Source organism: Mustela lutreola, chromosome 3 (genome assembly GCF_030435805.1).
Source record: "Mustela lutreola isolate mMusLut2 chromosome 3, mMusLut2.pri, whole genome shotgun sequence".
NCBI lineage: Eukaryota > Metazoa > Chordata > Mammalia > Carnivora > Mustelidae > Mustela > Mustela lutreola.
This window is the reverse complement of record NC_081292.1, coordinates 157,435,998-157,452,481: the sequence shown is the minus strand read 5'-3', so window position 1 is coordinate 157,452,481 and position 16,484 is coordinate 157,435,998. Positions and strand designations below refer to the sequence as shown.

The 16,484-nt window shown below is 39.9% G+C and overlaps 1 protein-coding gene across 3 annotated transcripts in view; it reads left to right on the top strand.

The window, feature by feature from the left end:
• GPD2 (glycerol-3-phosphate dehydrogenase 2) overlaps positions 1–16,484 on the top strand; it is a 141,687-nt gene that overhangs the window by 96,908 nt on the left and 28,295 nt on the right. For all 3 annotated transcript variants that reach the window (XM_059167292.1, XM_059167293.1, XM_059167294.1), the window contains exons 7-8: positions 10,002–10,166; positions 10,992–11,136. In XM_059167292.1, coding sequence (XP_059023275.1) covers positions 10,002–10,166; positions 10,992–11,136 — 310 coding nt within the window. The remainder of the gene's footprint in view (positions 1–10,001; positions 10,167–10,991; positions 11,137–16,484) is intronic.

Below are 16,484 nucleotides of genomic sequence, written 5' to 3'. Positions count from 1 at the left end.
CTTTTTGAGAGGCCACGGAGCAACAGGCAGAAATACTGGGAAGTTGAAGACATAGCTTGGAAAATAAAGGACCCAAAATGATTTGCGGCAACCAAAGCCACAAGGGATATGACTGACATCTGTGCCTGCTCAGGTTTTTGACAACTTTAATGCTGATTACTGCCTGTCCCCTCTTGCTCTAGTGGCCCTAGAAAGAGGTGCTGCTGCTGTTTGCCTCCACCTTCAGACTGGATTCCCCACGTCCTGTTCGCAGGGTCACTAGCTCTAGATTCCAGTCTGTTGTGGAGAGTCTCTGATTATAGAGCCAGGTTGGAAGCTTGTGTCCTACCTCCTTTCTCACCTGTGGGAGGCGTAGCCTTAGCCCCTCTGAGAGACTTCTAAGGGGCAGGGGTGCTGGGAAGTAAAACCAAACAATACCCAGACAATTATCTATTATAGAAACGCACCCAGTTAGTGGCTATTTGAGGAATTAGAACTTGGTTCTTTTGACATTTCCCAGTTTTATAGCAAGCATTGATTTCCTTCTTAAAAACTGGCAGAAAGTCCCTATTTTAAGAGAAAATGAAGTTGTCTGGATTAAGATTTGATGATTCTGCTATTTTGAAGTGGTTTTTTATTCTGTTAACGCCGTTTTCCTCTAAGCTGGAAACCGTTTTCCTGTCTTTCTACCCTTTGTGACACCGGAAGAGAATACTAGTTCATCCGTGGTGAAAAGTGGAGAGAGAAAATGAGAAAAGAGCCCAACAGTATTTACAAAGTGCAGAGATTAGAGATCAGCGGTCACATAATTTCAGGAAAAGTTTGCCACACGGATGAGCAGTAAACCATTTAAAACTCAAAAATAAACAGAGCTTCTTTGTTTTTATTTTTTTAAGTATTTAAGGCAGTAACCATATTTTTCAGTTAAGGTGTAAAGCAGTCTTGACTTTCCAGTAATTTTTTTTTTAATCTTTTAAAAATAACAGTTGAGGGGCACCTGGGTGGCTCAGTGGGTTAAGCCTCTGCCTTCTGCTCAGGTCATGGTCTCAGGGTCCTGGAATCAAGCCCTGCATCAGGCTCTCTGCTTGTCAGGGAGCCTGCTCCTCCCACCCCCGCCCCCGCCTGCCTCTCTGTCTACTTGTGATCTCTGTCTGTCAAATAAATAAATAAAATCTTTAAAAAAACAATAATAACAATTGATATTAATTGAGAACTCTTATGTTGTAACATATGCAAGTTCTCTTGCTTATTGCTCACGTTAACCACCTGTCTACCCCAATATCATTCCCTTGTATAGAGGAATGAATAGAACCTTAGCTGAAGTGACTAGCACGAGGTTTCCCCATTGGTCGGGAATGACCTAGAAGACAAGTCCACATTTTGGTGAGAGAAGCCTTGCAAATCTTCCTATACCCTAGGAGAAAAAAGATGTGTCTGGAGCGCTATGCTTGGTGATATCATAGGAAAACTGCAGAGGAAAGAAGAGAGCCAATGTGGTAAGAGTTGGAGACTTTTTGAGTCTTGGTGACTTTTCCAAGTTAGATAGTAGATCTGCTCTTATAACTCAGAATCCTGGGGCAGCTGGACCAATGCGTTTCCACTTCTGTTCCCCATAGTGATATGGAGCTCATGGCCTGGCATGCAGTAGGTGTTTAAAAATATTGGTAAAAGAAGTAAATCTCAAGTCCCACAGGACGGTTGTCTTGGTTTAAGACTAGTCTTGGCTTAAGACTTGGTTCACGGTCGCAGACTAGTAAATGAAGGCCCCACCCTCATTGGGGATTGATTGTCTATCATCAATCAATGATTGATGACCATGACTTCAGTGCATTTCAGAAACAACCAAAGAAGGTTATCTATGGCTTTAGGCCACATACTGTATGGTCTACGAAGGACTCTCTCTAGTGTGTCTTGTTGATCGACTCTACAGCTTCATTTCAACTAATTTTTGTCTCATTACTTCTGTTCTCTTTTTCTCCCTTCAAAATACAAAAATGTATTTGGGGCCTGTGCTAGTGGGAGAATGAATTGCCTTGGGGAGGGGTCTTCACCGTGCAGTGATGGATAGAGCGTTTTTGCACAGGTGTAACTGATGAATACTCAGAGCCTCCTGTTTATGGTTGAAATAGGGCTTTATTTTTGTTCAACTCGAGCTAAATTCCTAAGTATCTGAAAAGCAGAAAACTTACTCTTCATCAGATTCATTTAAAAGTTTTTTCAAGAAAGGAAAGTCCTGAGGGTATAGAAACTTTCCGTACTTAAATATGTCATGTTAAGGTGCCTCACAATGTTTCGTTTACAGGGGGCCAAAGACCACAGATCCACACTGATTGCTAATTATTCAGATTGTAAATAGCTAGTTCAAGAACTTAGGGTGAGACAAAAGAAACAGGAAGGAACAAAAGGCCCACAATAATGAAAAGGATATTGTGAAGAGAAAGGCTGGGTCGAATTATGATGCAGGTCACATCCTGTACCTGTATTTAATTGTACCTTTGTATTTAATAATAAAAATGATTACATGCTCTGTGCTAACAGGTGTCCCTTCCTGAAGAATGGTAGTATGGATAAGTGACAGCAAATTATTCCAATTCATAAACTTCGAATATGATGCTTTTCTTTTGAGTTTCTCTAGTCTATACTAAAAGACATTTTTAGCAAAAATATGCATCAAACCAGGAAGAGTTTTAAACTTAATTCCTGATAAGTATGTATAAGACATAGGTGGATAAAGTACAAATGAAACAAAGTTACTTTACAGGCCCTATTTAATGAAATGGGGCTGTGCTAATGCCATGTCACATTTCTGGTAGTTTATGCTTCATATAAGCTTTGGATATAATTGCAAATTAGCAGTGATTAAACTTTATAGTTGGTGGTCTTGCTGTTAGGGCTAATTGCCTTCGCTGCGTTTTCTCTACTTCTTGCTAGTCTGGGCTGCCTTTCCTAACTGCCCTGTCTGCAATATAACCACTGCCCCAGGGATTTGCTCTCCCTGGCCCCGGTTTTTCCCTCAATTGCCATCATTGCAATTTCATTGCAATTTCTAATTGTCTTATTAGTTGATTTTAGTTGTTTTTATCTGTCTTCCCATTAGAGAGTGGCTCCATAGAGCAAAGACTAGGGTAATCCAGTTCTTCCTATTCAGTGGAGCCCTAGGCCTACCATCATGCCTGGTTCCCAATCTGTACTCAGAATTTGTTAAAAGGATCTGCCACCTGCTGTCTTAATCATACGTCAGACCCTCACTTGCTTTAACATCATCACTGGCCTTCTCTTTTTCCTTGGTTTTTCGCCAAAGATTGTGTGATAGGAGACACCCCATTTCCATTGTGTGCTGGGTAGCTAGGTAGAGAGTCGAAGTTCCTTGGTTCAATGGAGACCGCAGCTACAGGGAGGGTAGAGTTGAGGGGTTGGCATCTGGTCCTAGACTCTCTTAGCCTTGAGCCCATTTCCCTCATTTGAGCAGTCTCTAACCTGAAATTATGTTCTAGAATCATGCACACATACTCATTTATTCACTCAACAAATTTTTGAATATCTACTAGGTAGCAGGTGCTATGGGTAGGTACTGGGAAAGTGAAATTGAGTAAGATGTACTCTGTTCTTTCAGGAACATATTATTAGAATCAAGGTTTCCTAGACCTGGAATGACATCTATTTAGGCATCTGTTGTAAACCTAGTTTCTAGCACAATTTCTGACACGTTAAAAGCATTTAGTACATATTCGCTTGATAAATGCATTAGTATTGAATGCAGGTATTCAGAAAATAGTTTGTGGTGTAATGTTTGCAGTGTCACAGACACAACAGAGTGGGGTGGGGAAGGCTATAGTGTCTGAGAGGCATCAGGGAAGGTTTCATGAAGGAAAGATGAAAAGTTGAGTAGTCTACCAGACAGGATAGGATGTCTCATGGAGTAGAGACACCATGAGGCAAAAGTCAGAGGTATGAAGAACAGAGTTTTATTTGAAGATGGCACTATGGTCAGCCTGGAGATTAAGGGTCAGTGTGAGGAGGTTATGGGCATCCAGACTGTCAGAATCACCAACGTCCTTATTCAGGTCTCCTGTGCTCTAAATAGCTCTGTGGCACAGATTAATCATCTCACCATTATTTATTTTATACCATTTCTCTAGGAAATTGAACTGTGTTCTAAATCATCATCTTAGAAGGCAGTCTTGAAGATAGAACCTATTTTTAAGTAAGGACTAGCTTTATTAGAAAGTTGGGAACACTGCCTGTGTAAGTTATCTATTGCCAAAATTCCACATAACAACCAACCATAAGACCCAAGGAACATTAAAATAATTAGGCTTCATTGCTCATGCATTGGAGTGGTCCTCTAGGTGGTTCTTGATATCTTGTCTGGGGTTAACCCTGGGATTCTTCTGGTTTCCCCTGAGCTTGCAGTCATGTTTGGAGGTGTTGACTGTCAGCTGATGCAGAATGGCCGTGGCTGGGATGAGTAGGGCAACTTGCCACATGCCTCTCATCGGCTTCTTGGAACCAGCAGGCTAACCTGGGTATGTCCTTTTGATGGCCTTGGCAGAGCATTCTTTTTAAAATCACACGACTGATACTCCATTGGCCAAAACACTTTCATGTGGCTGAGTCCAGAGTCAGAGTGGGAGAGGACACTCAAGATTGATGGCAAACTGCCCAGTAACAGGGAGGTGGGAAGAACTGGGATACTTTGGGCTGTCTCCTGGATATAACCACAAAAGCCAATCACATCAAGATTTCGCTATAATTCTAGAGCTAATGGAAGACTATGATTTCCGATTTTGTTTTTATGATTTACTTTATAAAGCATCTGTCTTTTGGTTTTTGTTAATGCCCATTTTCTTTTCAGATATGCTTGGCCAAAGTGAGGGAAACCAGAAATGAGGAAATATGTTGAAATGAGATCTTGAAAGGGATAGATAGCTATTGAGGAGTAGCCATCACATGCATTGTAGGATTTCAGAGATGCCACCTAGCTCCTCTCCTTGCACAGGACACTGAAGCCCAGGGGCGTACCCCAACCCGTGTGACCCAGGCCTGCCAAGACCAGAGCCATTCTCCACAGTATCTGGTAAGGTCCATCTTCCCTAAACTGTTCCCTGAGTCTCCCTGATCCCTGCCACTCCCCACACAAATCATCACTTTTCTAAATAATTTACTTTTGGAAATTTCACTATTGTCACAATTTACTATGAAGAGTATATTTTCATTTTGAGTCTTCCTTTTCAACTTTATTCATCATATGAACTTAAAACAGGTTTTGTAAAACCCTTACACACACACACACACACACACACCCCTTTTGTATTCTGCTTCTACTTGCACTCTTGCCATCAGAAAGGGAAATTTTAAGTATAATGATTATATTAAATCAGCTCGAGTTTAGTAGGTTAGCCTTTGAATTATCTTTGCCAGACTGCTAAGGAGAAGCTGCCCAAGAGGTCACTGTGACACTGTCAGTCTGAGACAGTGAAGCCTGCCCTGTGGATTTTGCTGGAATGGGATTAGAGCTTTAGGGAAGTGTTCTTTCTTTGAAGCATCCTTCCCCCCACCCCACCTCACCGTACCTCAGCAGGAGTCCTGTGATTCCAAGAGACCCAGGCCAGGCAGTTTTTATTGATGCTGAAGTTATGGGCAAGTGTTATTTTAATTAAGAATGATTTTTTTTTTTAAATCTATGGTCTTTCTATACAGACTCCTGGGTCCATACTTACGTCTGTGCCCTGTAAATGGCCATTTAAAAGTACGCTGTATGAAAAGAAGACTGTAGGTAGAATTTAAATCCGTTGTACGATTTTAGCTCTGAAGGACCAAGAAAATGCCAGGGAATATGTTATCGAGGGTTTTTTCATATTTACTCATTCTTCCCATCCTTTCCACATTCAGGGATTCTCTCTCCTTTTTTCAGTGGTTTTGCCTGTTAACTTAGTTTGCCAAACTTTGAAACCCTCTGAGGAGAGCAATACTGCTATGTCTCCAAAATATTTACATTTGAGGCCGATCTTTTAAATGGTGACATTCTGAAATATTTTTTTACGTAGCAAGTATCTCTCACTATCCTATACTGAGGGCCCATTGAGAATTAAGACGAAATCCTTCTCTGCCAGCACTGACCTTCATTCTATTGGGTAGGTTGACTTAATATTGTGCTTTTCTAAACAAGGGAAAACAGTTATAGTTCCACCTCTCATGTGCTTCCTCTCGTACGAGTTGTAAGTTCAATATGTGCACATATGTGAGATTTCAAGTGCAAAAGGAGAATAGAGTAGGAAACAGATTTTCACAGTCCCCGTCTGGGTCCTTGTGTAAGTGCCAATGTAAAGCTATGCTATTCACTGATCAGTGACTAGTATCATGTTGCCTGGCTCTCAGGAAACGGATTGGAAAATCCAAACTTAATAAGCAGATCAATTGGGCGGGTGGGGGGTGGTGAGTTGAAAGTATTGTATCACATTCCAATGACATGCAGTGTTGTCAAAAACTTCTTTTCTCCAGACGTAAAATTACAGGAGGCACATAGATACCTTTCAAAATGTCAGTAAAGGGGGTTGGAGGGGAATTTAGTTAAGAATAGTGAAAATTTACCATTTCTCCTGGGAAGCATACACTGAGAGCATCTGGGTGTCTCAGGGTAAAGGGTGAATTTAAATTGGATACGGGAGGATGTCTATCATGAATCCGAGGAGGTAAATGAATTAAGCTGAATGTCTCCAAGGAAGGCGACTTTTGGGGTGGAGTGTGAGCTTCTGGGCCCAGAGGAAAGTCAGAATGCTTACTCCTCAATTTTTAAGAGCTTACCCTAGCTGTGTCTGCATCGCCCCTGCAGAGAAAGGGGAAATAGGCTGAGTCTTGAGGGAATCATTCATAACCATTTCTCCCCCTGTCCCACTTGATTTAGCTTAAATATGAAGGTTAATTTGGGTTTACGTTCAGATTTTCCACCTTTCTGAGGTTTCCTGCTTCCCTCAAATTTCTTGCCACCAACTTACAGAAATGTTTTTTAACATGAGACAAAACGTTTCATAGTTAGAGGTAAGACTGTAAAAACTTATGAATTTATATAAAATTGATATAAATCTCCAAGTCTGTAAATCTGAGACTACAAGTACCCCTGTTTATTTAATTCACTAAATGGAATTCAGCTAAACTTAACACGTACTCGATACCTGCCTGTGCCTGGTATTAGCAAGGAAAAACCCAAACAAAAGCTGAGCAAGAAAGGCTTCCTGCCTTTTCATGATTGGGATGAGGAGGTGGGAAATCATAAGGCGATGGTACTGGGCAGGTGAGTTCAGAGACCGATGTGTTCCCTGTATTTGTCTCAGTCATCATCAAGACTTCTTATTTTTTTAAGTTGATAGATATCATAAAGCCTGTAAAAACAAAAAAAGGGAGATACAAAATATAATACTGGCTCTGAAGAAGGGAGGAAAACTTTGCCTCAGAGGGACTCAGGGAAGGCAGGAGATCGAGGGGAGTTATTTGAACCAGATCTTGAAGGATGAATAGGAGTTGTCTCAGCTTCTAGAATAGTATTGCAGCCAGAGAAGTATTAGTGGGGACAAAGGCAAGAAGGTGTGAAATGGCAGGAATGTTGAGGGAGTTGCAAAAATTTGACAAGCCTAGATAGTGAGAGTTATGGCAGTGGGAGAATTGGGACAGGTGAGGATCGTAGTGTGAAGACCTTTGTTCGTTAAGTAAGTGACACGCAGGGCTGCCAGGAAGCAGGGTGGGCATGGAAAATGAATAGAAAATAAGGACCAAAGAAACTCCTTTCCTTCTCACACTTTTAACTGAGGTCGCTTTTGTTTACTTTAAAAAGTATCGGGATTTGGAGCTAATGGAGGGGGTATTAGTACAGAAGCAACAGAGCTTGATACAGTATAGCAGTGCTGTTCCATTGAGATTTTATATTTTGAAAAGGTTATAAAAGAGAGATTTTGGATTTTCAAAGATTCGAGTTTTATTACTAGATAAGTGTGTACTAGATATATTACTTTACAAAATAATCTGTTAGTTAACAAATGGGATTTCTGGGGTGCCTGGAGGCTCAGTGGGTTAAGTCTCTGCCTTCGGCCCAGGTCATGATCTTAGGGTCCTGGGATCGAGCCCCACATCGGGCTCTCTGCTCAGCTGGGAGCCTGCTTCCCCCCCCCCCCCCCCCGCTCTCTGCCCACTTGTAATCTCTGTCTGTCAAATAAATAAATAAAATCTTTAAAAAAGAAAAAAAATCAACAAATGGGATTTCTGCCTGGTTCCTCCGAACAGTGACTTCATACAGGATTTAAAATAGTTAACTTACACGTGGAGACTTGTCCTGTGTATAAATCAAGGCCACCTGGTGGAGTGTGAGTTTTCCTACCATAACAACGTGACTTGGATTTCTTGTGCCACCCACAGGGCGTTTCATGGTTATATACATAAATCTAGGAGAAGGATTGGACAGGATGGCTCTTCTCTTTGGTTTAGACGCGTAATCTCTGTAGTTTAGAGAGAAGATCTATAATGGAATTTTTATTTAGTTTCTTTGGTTTGTTTACATGTCTCTAACTTGACAGGACATCTTCCAATTTTAAATGAGCCCTCCATTAATAGAATTTGGTTTCTTAGACTTAACTTTAAATATATCTGCTGACTATTTTAATGGCAACTTGAGGGTCATGCTGAGTTGAAATTGATCCAAATGCTGCCCGTCTTTTCTTCCCGCTTACCCTTCAGCTACGCCTGCTCTTGTTCATTTCTCCCCCTACTTCCATCCTATTAATTTCTGGATAAAATAACCCCTTATTCTGCATTCGAAGTTCGATATATGTTCTTCACTGCTAGAGGATTTAAAGTAGAGGGAAAGATTCTTGGCTGATCGTATTAGTTCAGCAGTTTGGGAATAAGACGTTTGTGGAGAGGGGTGGCAGAATCTTCGGTCATTGATTCTCTCTTTATAACTTTGCCCTTTTAGCTAGAGCAGATTACCTATGTAGAGCTTCTGGCCCTGCACAGACTGAATCACAAGGAAGAAACTTTACATAAACCATTTATACTAAATGTTTGGTATGCTGGCAACATAAATCAACAACAATATCCATTACAAATTCATCCCTTTATCAGTATTATCTTGATAGAACTGATCCCAGTGTGTGGGAATTTGAACCCTGATTCAATACATCTAGCCCTGGGTAATTAATTATTCAGGGCACAGAGAACCTGGCCCCTGCAATGTAGAGTAATTCTTCCTGGTCAGCGTGAACTCCACTGGCAATAATAAATAGAAAACGTCTCTCGTGATGCCAGTATTTTAAAGTGATTAATCATCTTCCCCCCCCTCCCCCTTAGTTTTCTTTAACTGGGATTTTTCAGCAATAAATCTTTAACAATACAGGTAGGAATTGTTCTGTAATTAAATTTTTGCCCTGCTTAATTTCTTACCTTTTATGTGTGATTAAAAAAAAAAAAATGTTACATTTTCAGGAGCTCTGATCAAAGTCAAACCAAGAAAAATCCTTTTGTAGAATACTGAGAGACTGTCTATGGAAGATTAAGCTCTTGATTTTGAATATTAGATAGAGCACATACTCCTAGAGATTGTTAATCAACACCAGTTGGGGTGTCAGATATTCTGAGGGTTTGAATTGCTTCACTTGCGTGCATACGGTTGTCTGTATTGGGATAAGTCTGACATATACATATGTTCCCAAACTGTGAGAATAATTACTTATTTCTTCATTTTCAGATAACCGATGTGAGCTCTTGGAGGAAAGGGATATATCTCTATCTATATATCTATATATTTTTTTTGCCCTTTTTGCGGGACACAAAGTGCACTTGGTGACGGGGTGGGTAAATGCCGGACCGAGAATGGCCACTAGTTTGAAACCATGCCCCACAGAGCCGACCAGCCATCACATATATTCTGGGTGACAGGGACCGACGTGACATATCTGTTGTGACACACTTCTGTACCACCAGTCTGTGGCTCGAGGTGACTCCTGTCCCTCCTCTGATGCTTTCCCCTGCTGCAGGACAACACAACGACGCTCGGATGAACCTTGCCATTGCCCTCACTGCTGCCAGGTATGGGGCTGCCACAGCCAATTACATGGAGGTAGTGAGCTTGCTCAAGAAGACAGACCCCCACACGGGGAAGGAGCGAGTGAGCGGTGCGCGGTGCAAGGACGTGCTCACAGGTATGCCGAGGCTGGAGCAGGGTGGGATTTCTGAGCGTCTTGCCTTGCCAGTGTAAGGACTGAATTATAATTTTTCTGTCACTTCTCTTTTATTTAAGCCACATTTCAGAGTCCTATTAATTATATTCCTTATTGTCAACAATGACTGGTTTAACGTGCAAATTTTCCCTTGTGGTACTTGGCAATTTTTCCCCTTTGTGTTAAATAATAATAATGATAATGATAATAATAAGGCCCACAAAATTCCCACAGCGAAGAATGCATTCCCTTTGCTTTACAAAAACATGTTATTAATAACATTAAATAAATGTGCCAAGTTTCAAAGTAAGTGACACAGGAGGTGCATTTCTCCATCGTTAGAGTCAATCACTTTCACTTTGGTTAGATTTTCATCCTTGTCCTGATTCTAGGGCCACGGAGTCAGGGTTTCAAAATTACCTCATACCCTTGAACAGAAGAACCAGCACTGAGATATATGTCAGCTCATGTTAACGCTGTTTCCACATTTGAGTTTTAAGGAGAAAGCCGTTTAATCACTTATCCCACTTTCTTCATGTTTGGCCCACAGATGCTGGGCACTTGGCAAACTAGACAGGACTGAGGTAAAGAGGTGGTGTGCTCTTTCTTCAGCTTGGTCTTGTTTGGGTAAATTTCCTCGGATGCAAGGCTTTTTGTGGCTTTTCAGTAACTCCTCTGCTCATGTCACTTAGTGTGGTATACAATATACTTTGCCATAGGTCAAGTTTATAGGTGAATTAACAACCCAAAGCATCAGTGAGCAGAGAAACAAATGGGGCATGTGATCGATGCTGCTTTCTTTCACAGGGCAGGAATTTGATGTGAGAGCCAAATGTGTTATCAATGCTACGGGACCTTTCACAGACACCGTGCGTAAAATGGATGATAAGAACGCCACAGCGATCTGCCAGCCGAGCGCGGGTGTCCACATCGTGATGCCTGGTTATTACAGGTAGCTGAATGCCCTGGGCGCCTGTGGCCAGAGTGCGGGCTGCGGGAAATCGTCCGCATTTAGTCTCCCAGAACACTTTTCTTAATAAGAGATGGTCTAGCTTGCTGTTCAAAATGAGGAGAAATAAGTGAAAGAACTCTCCCAAAACACAAAATACAATCCAGACACGGGAATTTCTTAGCTCTTGCACTAAGACCCATTTCTTGGGATTAATGATTTGGGACCTGTTTTTGTGCTTCCTTCACTGTACTCACCTTTAGAGATCGAGCGTTAGTATTTTTGAATTTTAAAGTATTAAAGGTGACTTTGGTAAAAAATTTCCACCAAGGGCATATTTTAATTAAAATATCAACAAATTAGTTTTGGAAAATGCTCAAATTTGCTTATGAAGAATCTGAAAATGAGGACCGCACAGATACGGGTATGTTTATTGCTTTTATAATGTCTATTTCGAAAAATATTACAGCAAGTAAAAATTGGATATAATTCCTAATCTGCATATTAACAGAGATAATTGCTAGAGGAGACATGAGTAAGGATAGAGATGGGACAAAAATAGCTATTAATTGAAAATCACTTAAGTTGAGTGATGGGCGCATTAAACTGTTCTGTGTTTACATATTTTGGAAAAATTTAATAAATTAAAAAAGAAACATTTAGGTGATTTTAGTTAAGAAATTAATAATGATTAGATCTAATGCACCTGTCAAGACTTCTGTGGAAAAAATTCATGTGACTATGCCAAGAGTATGGAACATGTGTGCTACTTTTATCTCCGTATGCAGTCAGTCTAGTAGGCAAACTAGCAATTTTGTATGGAGTAATAATCTATGCTCCAGCTATCCATTATGATACTCTTTGCTGTTGAGAAATGTTAGAAACTGCTTCCATTCCTAACCTTAATAGAATGGATGAGTAAATTATGTCATAGCTGCACAAAGGAATACTATGCAGCTATTAAAATGATAAGTAACTTTAATGTTTCAGGAAAACACTAATGATGTTAGAAAACACTAACAATGTTAAAGTGAAGGATACAAGGTTATATGTGTAGTACGATTTAAACTGTCTTGGTATATAGAAATACTAAAGGGTATTCTAAAGGGTATTCTCTTTAGTTGATGTGATTATGGGTAACAGTTAAAGGTGCTGATTTCTAGGTAATGTGGTTAGGATGAGAGTTATCTCTTCCGTATTTTTGTAGCTTTCCATAAAGGTTATATAAATCCTTTAATATTTGATAAACTGGGGGGGGTGCCTGGGTGGCTCAGTGGGTGAAAGCCTCTGCCTTTGGCTCAGGTCATGATCCCAGGGTCCTGGGATCGAACCTCGCATCAGGCTCTTTGCTTAGCAGGGAGCCTGCTTCCTCCTCTCTCTCCCTCTCTCTCTCTCTCTCTGCCTGCTTCTCTGCCTACTTGTGATCTCTGTCTGTCAAATAAATAAATAAAATCTTTTAAAAAATATTTGATAAACTGGATGTACAGAATCTATATTTTGTTTAATATCCATGTTCTCCTGGAATGTCATCCTGCTATGTTCTGTGATACTGCTGCTTCATTATCAGTTTTTCAGTAACTAAATTGAGAGATACACCTAATTTGTACACTTCTACCTAGAAAAATATTATACTTCTATCCAAGAAAATATGGAACTCTATTTTTTATCCACCAACTTCCAAGATTTCTTTCTTATTTTCTAAATATCTATGTGTAATAAGTAGACCATTAATATATTTTCACTTAGGACTGAAGAAAGAAGGTGTTTTCAGGCTCAATACTAAAAATGTGTGCTGCAGTACTTTAAATAGAGTTTTAAAAACTGCGAGCCAGAGTTTAATTAAATGAGAAGGAGAGAAGTAAATATGTGGAAATATGCAAATGTTTCTTGTATATAGAAAATCTTCAACTATAGTTCCATTCATAATTATATGCATTTATTTTCTATTGGATTAAAATATACAAGGACAGCTCGTTTGTAAGTTTTCCTGGAGGGGTTTGTTTCTTTAAAATATCTTTTAGACTATAGATATAATATCTGAACTATGGACACACACATTATCATATTTGTTTGGATCTTAGTCGATTCAATATAGTCTCTTGGGTATTACGTTTCATGTTTTCTTCACTATTGCCCCATGATTATCAGAGGACTTATTATCCCCTATGTTAATTCTGCCACTTAATAATGACATCAGTTGGAACGGGCCAATTTATTTTGTAAACCTTACCCATCATTAAAATGGGCAGACAGAGGGTAAATTAAGGTGATACCTTGGTACAGAAGTATAGAACTTGCTGTTCATCACTTTACCTCTTGCTGACTGCGTGACCTTGGCAAGTTACTTCTTTCAGCTTCTGGCTATTTATCTCACGATAGTACCTAATTTGTATATATTTTGACAGCGATCCTTCAATTATTTTTTTAATTAACATATAATGTATTATTTGTTTCAGGGATATAGGTCTGTGAATCATCAGTCTTACACAATTCACAGCACTCACCATAGCACATACCCTCCCCAGGGTCCATCACCCAGCCTCCCTGCCCCCCGCCCCCAGTTCCAGCAACCCTCAGTTTGTTTCCTGACATTAAGAGTCTCTTATGGTTTGTTTCCCTCTCTGGTTTCATCTTGTTTCATTTTCAGTTCCTTCCCCTATGGTCCCCTGTCTTGTTTCTCTAACTCCTCATATCAGAGAGATTATATGATAATTGTCCTTCTCTGATTGATTATTTTATATCCATTTTATAGACTACTCTTCATGACATGTCTGGCACGTATAGTGACCAGTAAGTATTTTTGAATGTGTTAACTTGCCCAAATTGAGATTGTCGCTTTTTTTTAAAGTCAAAGTTTAGTGTAACACGTCTAAGGGATATTTTTAATATAGAGAAGTTAAAATAGGAAAACCAAATATGATTCTTCGTTTTAGTGCTCAGATAGCCCCTATGTACAAAAGGGAATAAGTAAAAGTAATCACTGTGGAAAAATAGAAAGATACAAAATGAAGAGTGAGAGTCTCTCTTCTTTCTCATGTTCCCTACCTTTTCCCTCACTTCAGTTCTTCTCTGGTAATCCATAACATTTCCTGATGATTCCTTCTGTAAAATTGTGTGTTTATACTTGCACAACTGTCGTCTGTCCTTTTAAATATTTTATGTGAAAGAGGTCACACTACACATATAGTTCTGCACTTTACTTCATAACATGCTAATAACAGAGGAGGTCGGTGTTTTCAAAGAAATATAAATATGTATCACCTGGATGTAGTATTTTCAAATTGGAATGCCTTTCATAATCCCCCCAGATTTGTCATTAGCTTCAGGGTCCCTCTCCATGAATCATGAAAGTATTAGTGACAGTTGGGCCTGCTTCAGATGCAGTAAGGGATCTCATGCTACTTTGAGAGAAATGAAGGTCCCCACTTTTAGCACTTTGAACTCTAACCACTGTACATCCTGTCGGAAACCTTAGAGGAGTGGTTTGCAGCCTACCTCACATTTGAGGTCTGTTGCCCCTCCATTTGGGATTATGGCCTGGGTTAAGGATTTATTCCTTCTTTAGCACTGACCTTAAGGCATCCCAGAGGGATGGTTTTGCTTTCCATATCAACTCATTCTCTTGGGTGGGGTCAGATTGAAATGCCTCTCTGGGCTCATCCATTAGTCATACTCCATTAGAGCTCAAGGGTTTGACTAGGTCTTCAGGGTGGGGAGGGGGCGAGTCAGGCCTCCTGGGGCAGCCCTATAAACTGACTGGTGGGACCTAAGGCCTAACATTTCCACTAGCACCTGATCAGTTTAGAAATGCAGTAAGTTCAGTAGCCACTGATTTGTTGGGGGTAGGCTGGTAAAATACAGAGCAAGGACCATGTGTATGCTCTGTTGGGCTGTTTTGGGAGTATCATCGTGTTATTTATTAAGCTTGTAATGACCCTAATGTACACATGCACAGCAGCAACTTTCTTGTTTGCATTATTTTAATTTCAGGAAACCTAGCCAACAGAAATCATTTATTTTTAAAGGTACTCTTTAGCTGACACTAAGAACAAATCTGTAATTTTCATCAGAGTTGTGGCTAGATGCTCTTTCGAAAGCAGCAACAATGCAACAAGTGACTATCATACATGAAAAGAATAATCTCCTTCTACCTATGGATGCCTTTTACCTCTAACAGGAGGCCAATTTTTTTTTTTTTTTTATTGCTGTGTGCATACTGATAGCTCTAACCCTGATTGCTAAGTAGTTAACAATAAATTGATTTCAGTTTAAATAAGGGTACTTCAGGAAGGCAGTGGTCTGCATGAGAAAAATGTTCATTATGTTTAATCCTAGACACACACATAAATTAGCAGCAAGCTTTTCCTCCTGATGTCAAGTGAATCATACATATTGAAAAAAGACCTGTCTCCCTGGGCTGTACATACTTTCACTGTCGTTGATAGCCGCTTTCCAACTTCAGCGTGACCTTGCAGAATTAATCCTTCATAAGAAAACAAACTTCTTCCCAAAGGGAGAGTATGAATTAGGTAATTTAGAACTGATGAAAGGTATTTCCAAGTGGATTCTTAAAATTTTATACCATTCATTAGGCGCTTTGTCTTCCCTCTGTGCCTGTTAATTTTATGTTTGACACATATGTCTTTGCTTAAGCAGTTGATTCTCTACAGGTTCCAGTTACGTGTGTGTTGGTAACCATCACCTTCACCCTTTAAACCGCTTTTACTGCACTGAAAGGTTTTCGAGGATCCAGTAATTGTGCTTTTCTAATAGCATTTCATGTCTAGGTCGATGACTATTACAATTTTATGTTAGTTTATCAGGTTTATTGGTTATTTAAGCACATTGTATGATATCTGGTCCATAAAATGATCATACATAAAATATACCAACATAGGGGCGCCTGGGTGGCTCAGTGGGTTAAAGCCTCTGCCTTCGGCTCAGGTCATGATCCCAGAGTCCTGGGATCGAGCCCCGCATCAGGCTCTCTGCTCCTCGGGGAGCCTGCTTCCTCCTCTCTCTCTGCCTGCCTCTCTGCCTACTCGTGATCTCTGTCTGTAAAGTAAATAAATTTAAAAAAATATATATATGTGTATATATGTATATATACACACCAACATATAGTGGGCTCCTTAAACATTAGGATATGGAATTTCTCCTTTTTTTTCCCAACGTGGTACTGTTGATCACATTGAAAACTTGAACTCTGAATGAGTTAATTACCAGTCCCAAAGTGACTGATTTAATGTAAGGATATATTAATCCAGGATCAAATCAATTGCTTACAAAATACACAATTAACTAGTTTCTTTTAAGATTTTTAAGGGAGACTTAGGACAAACACAAAGCAA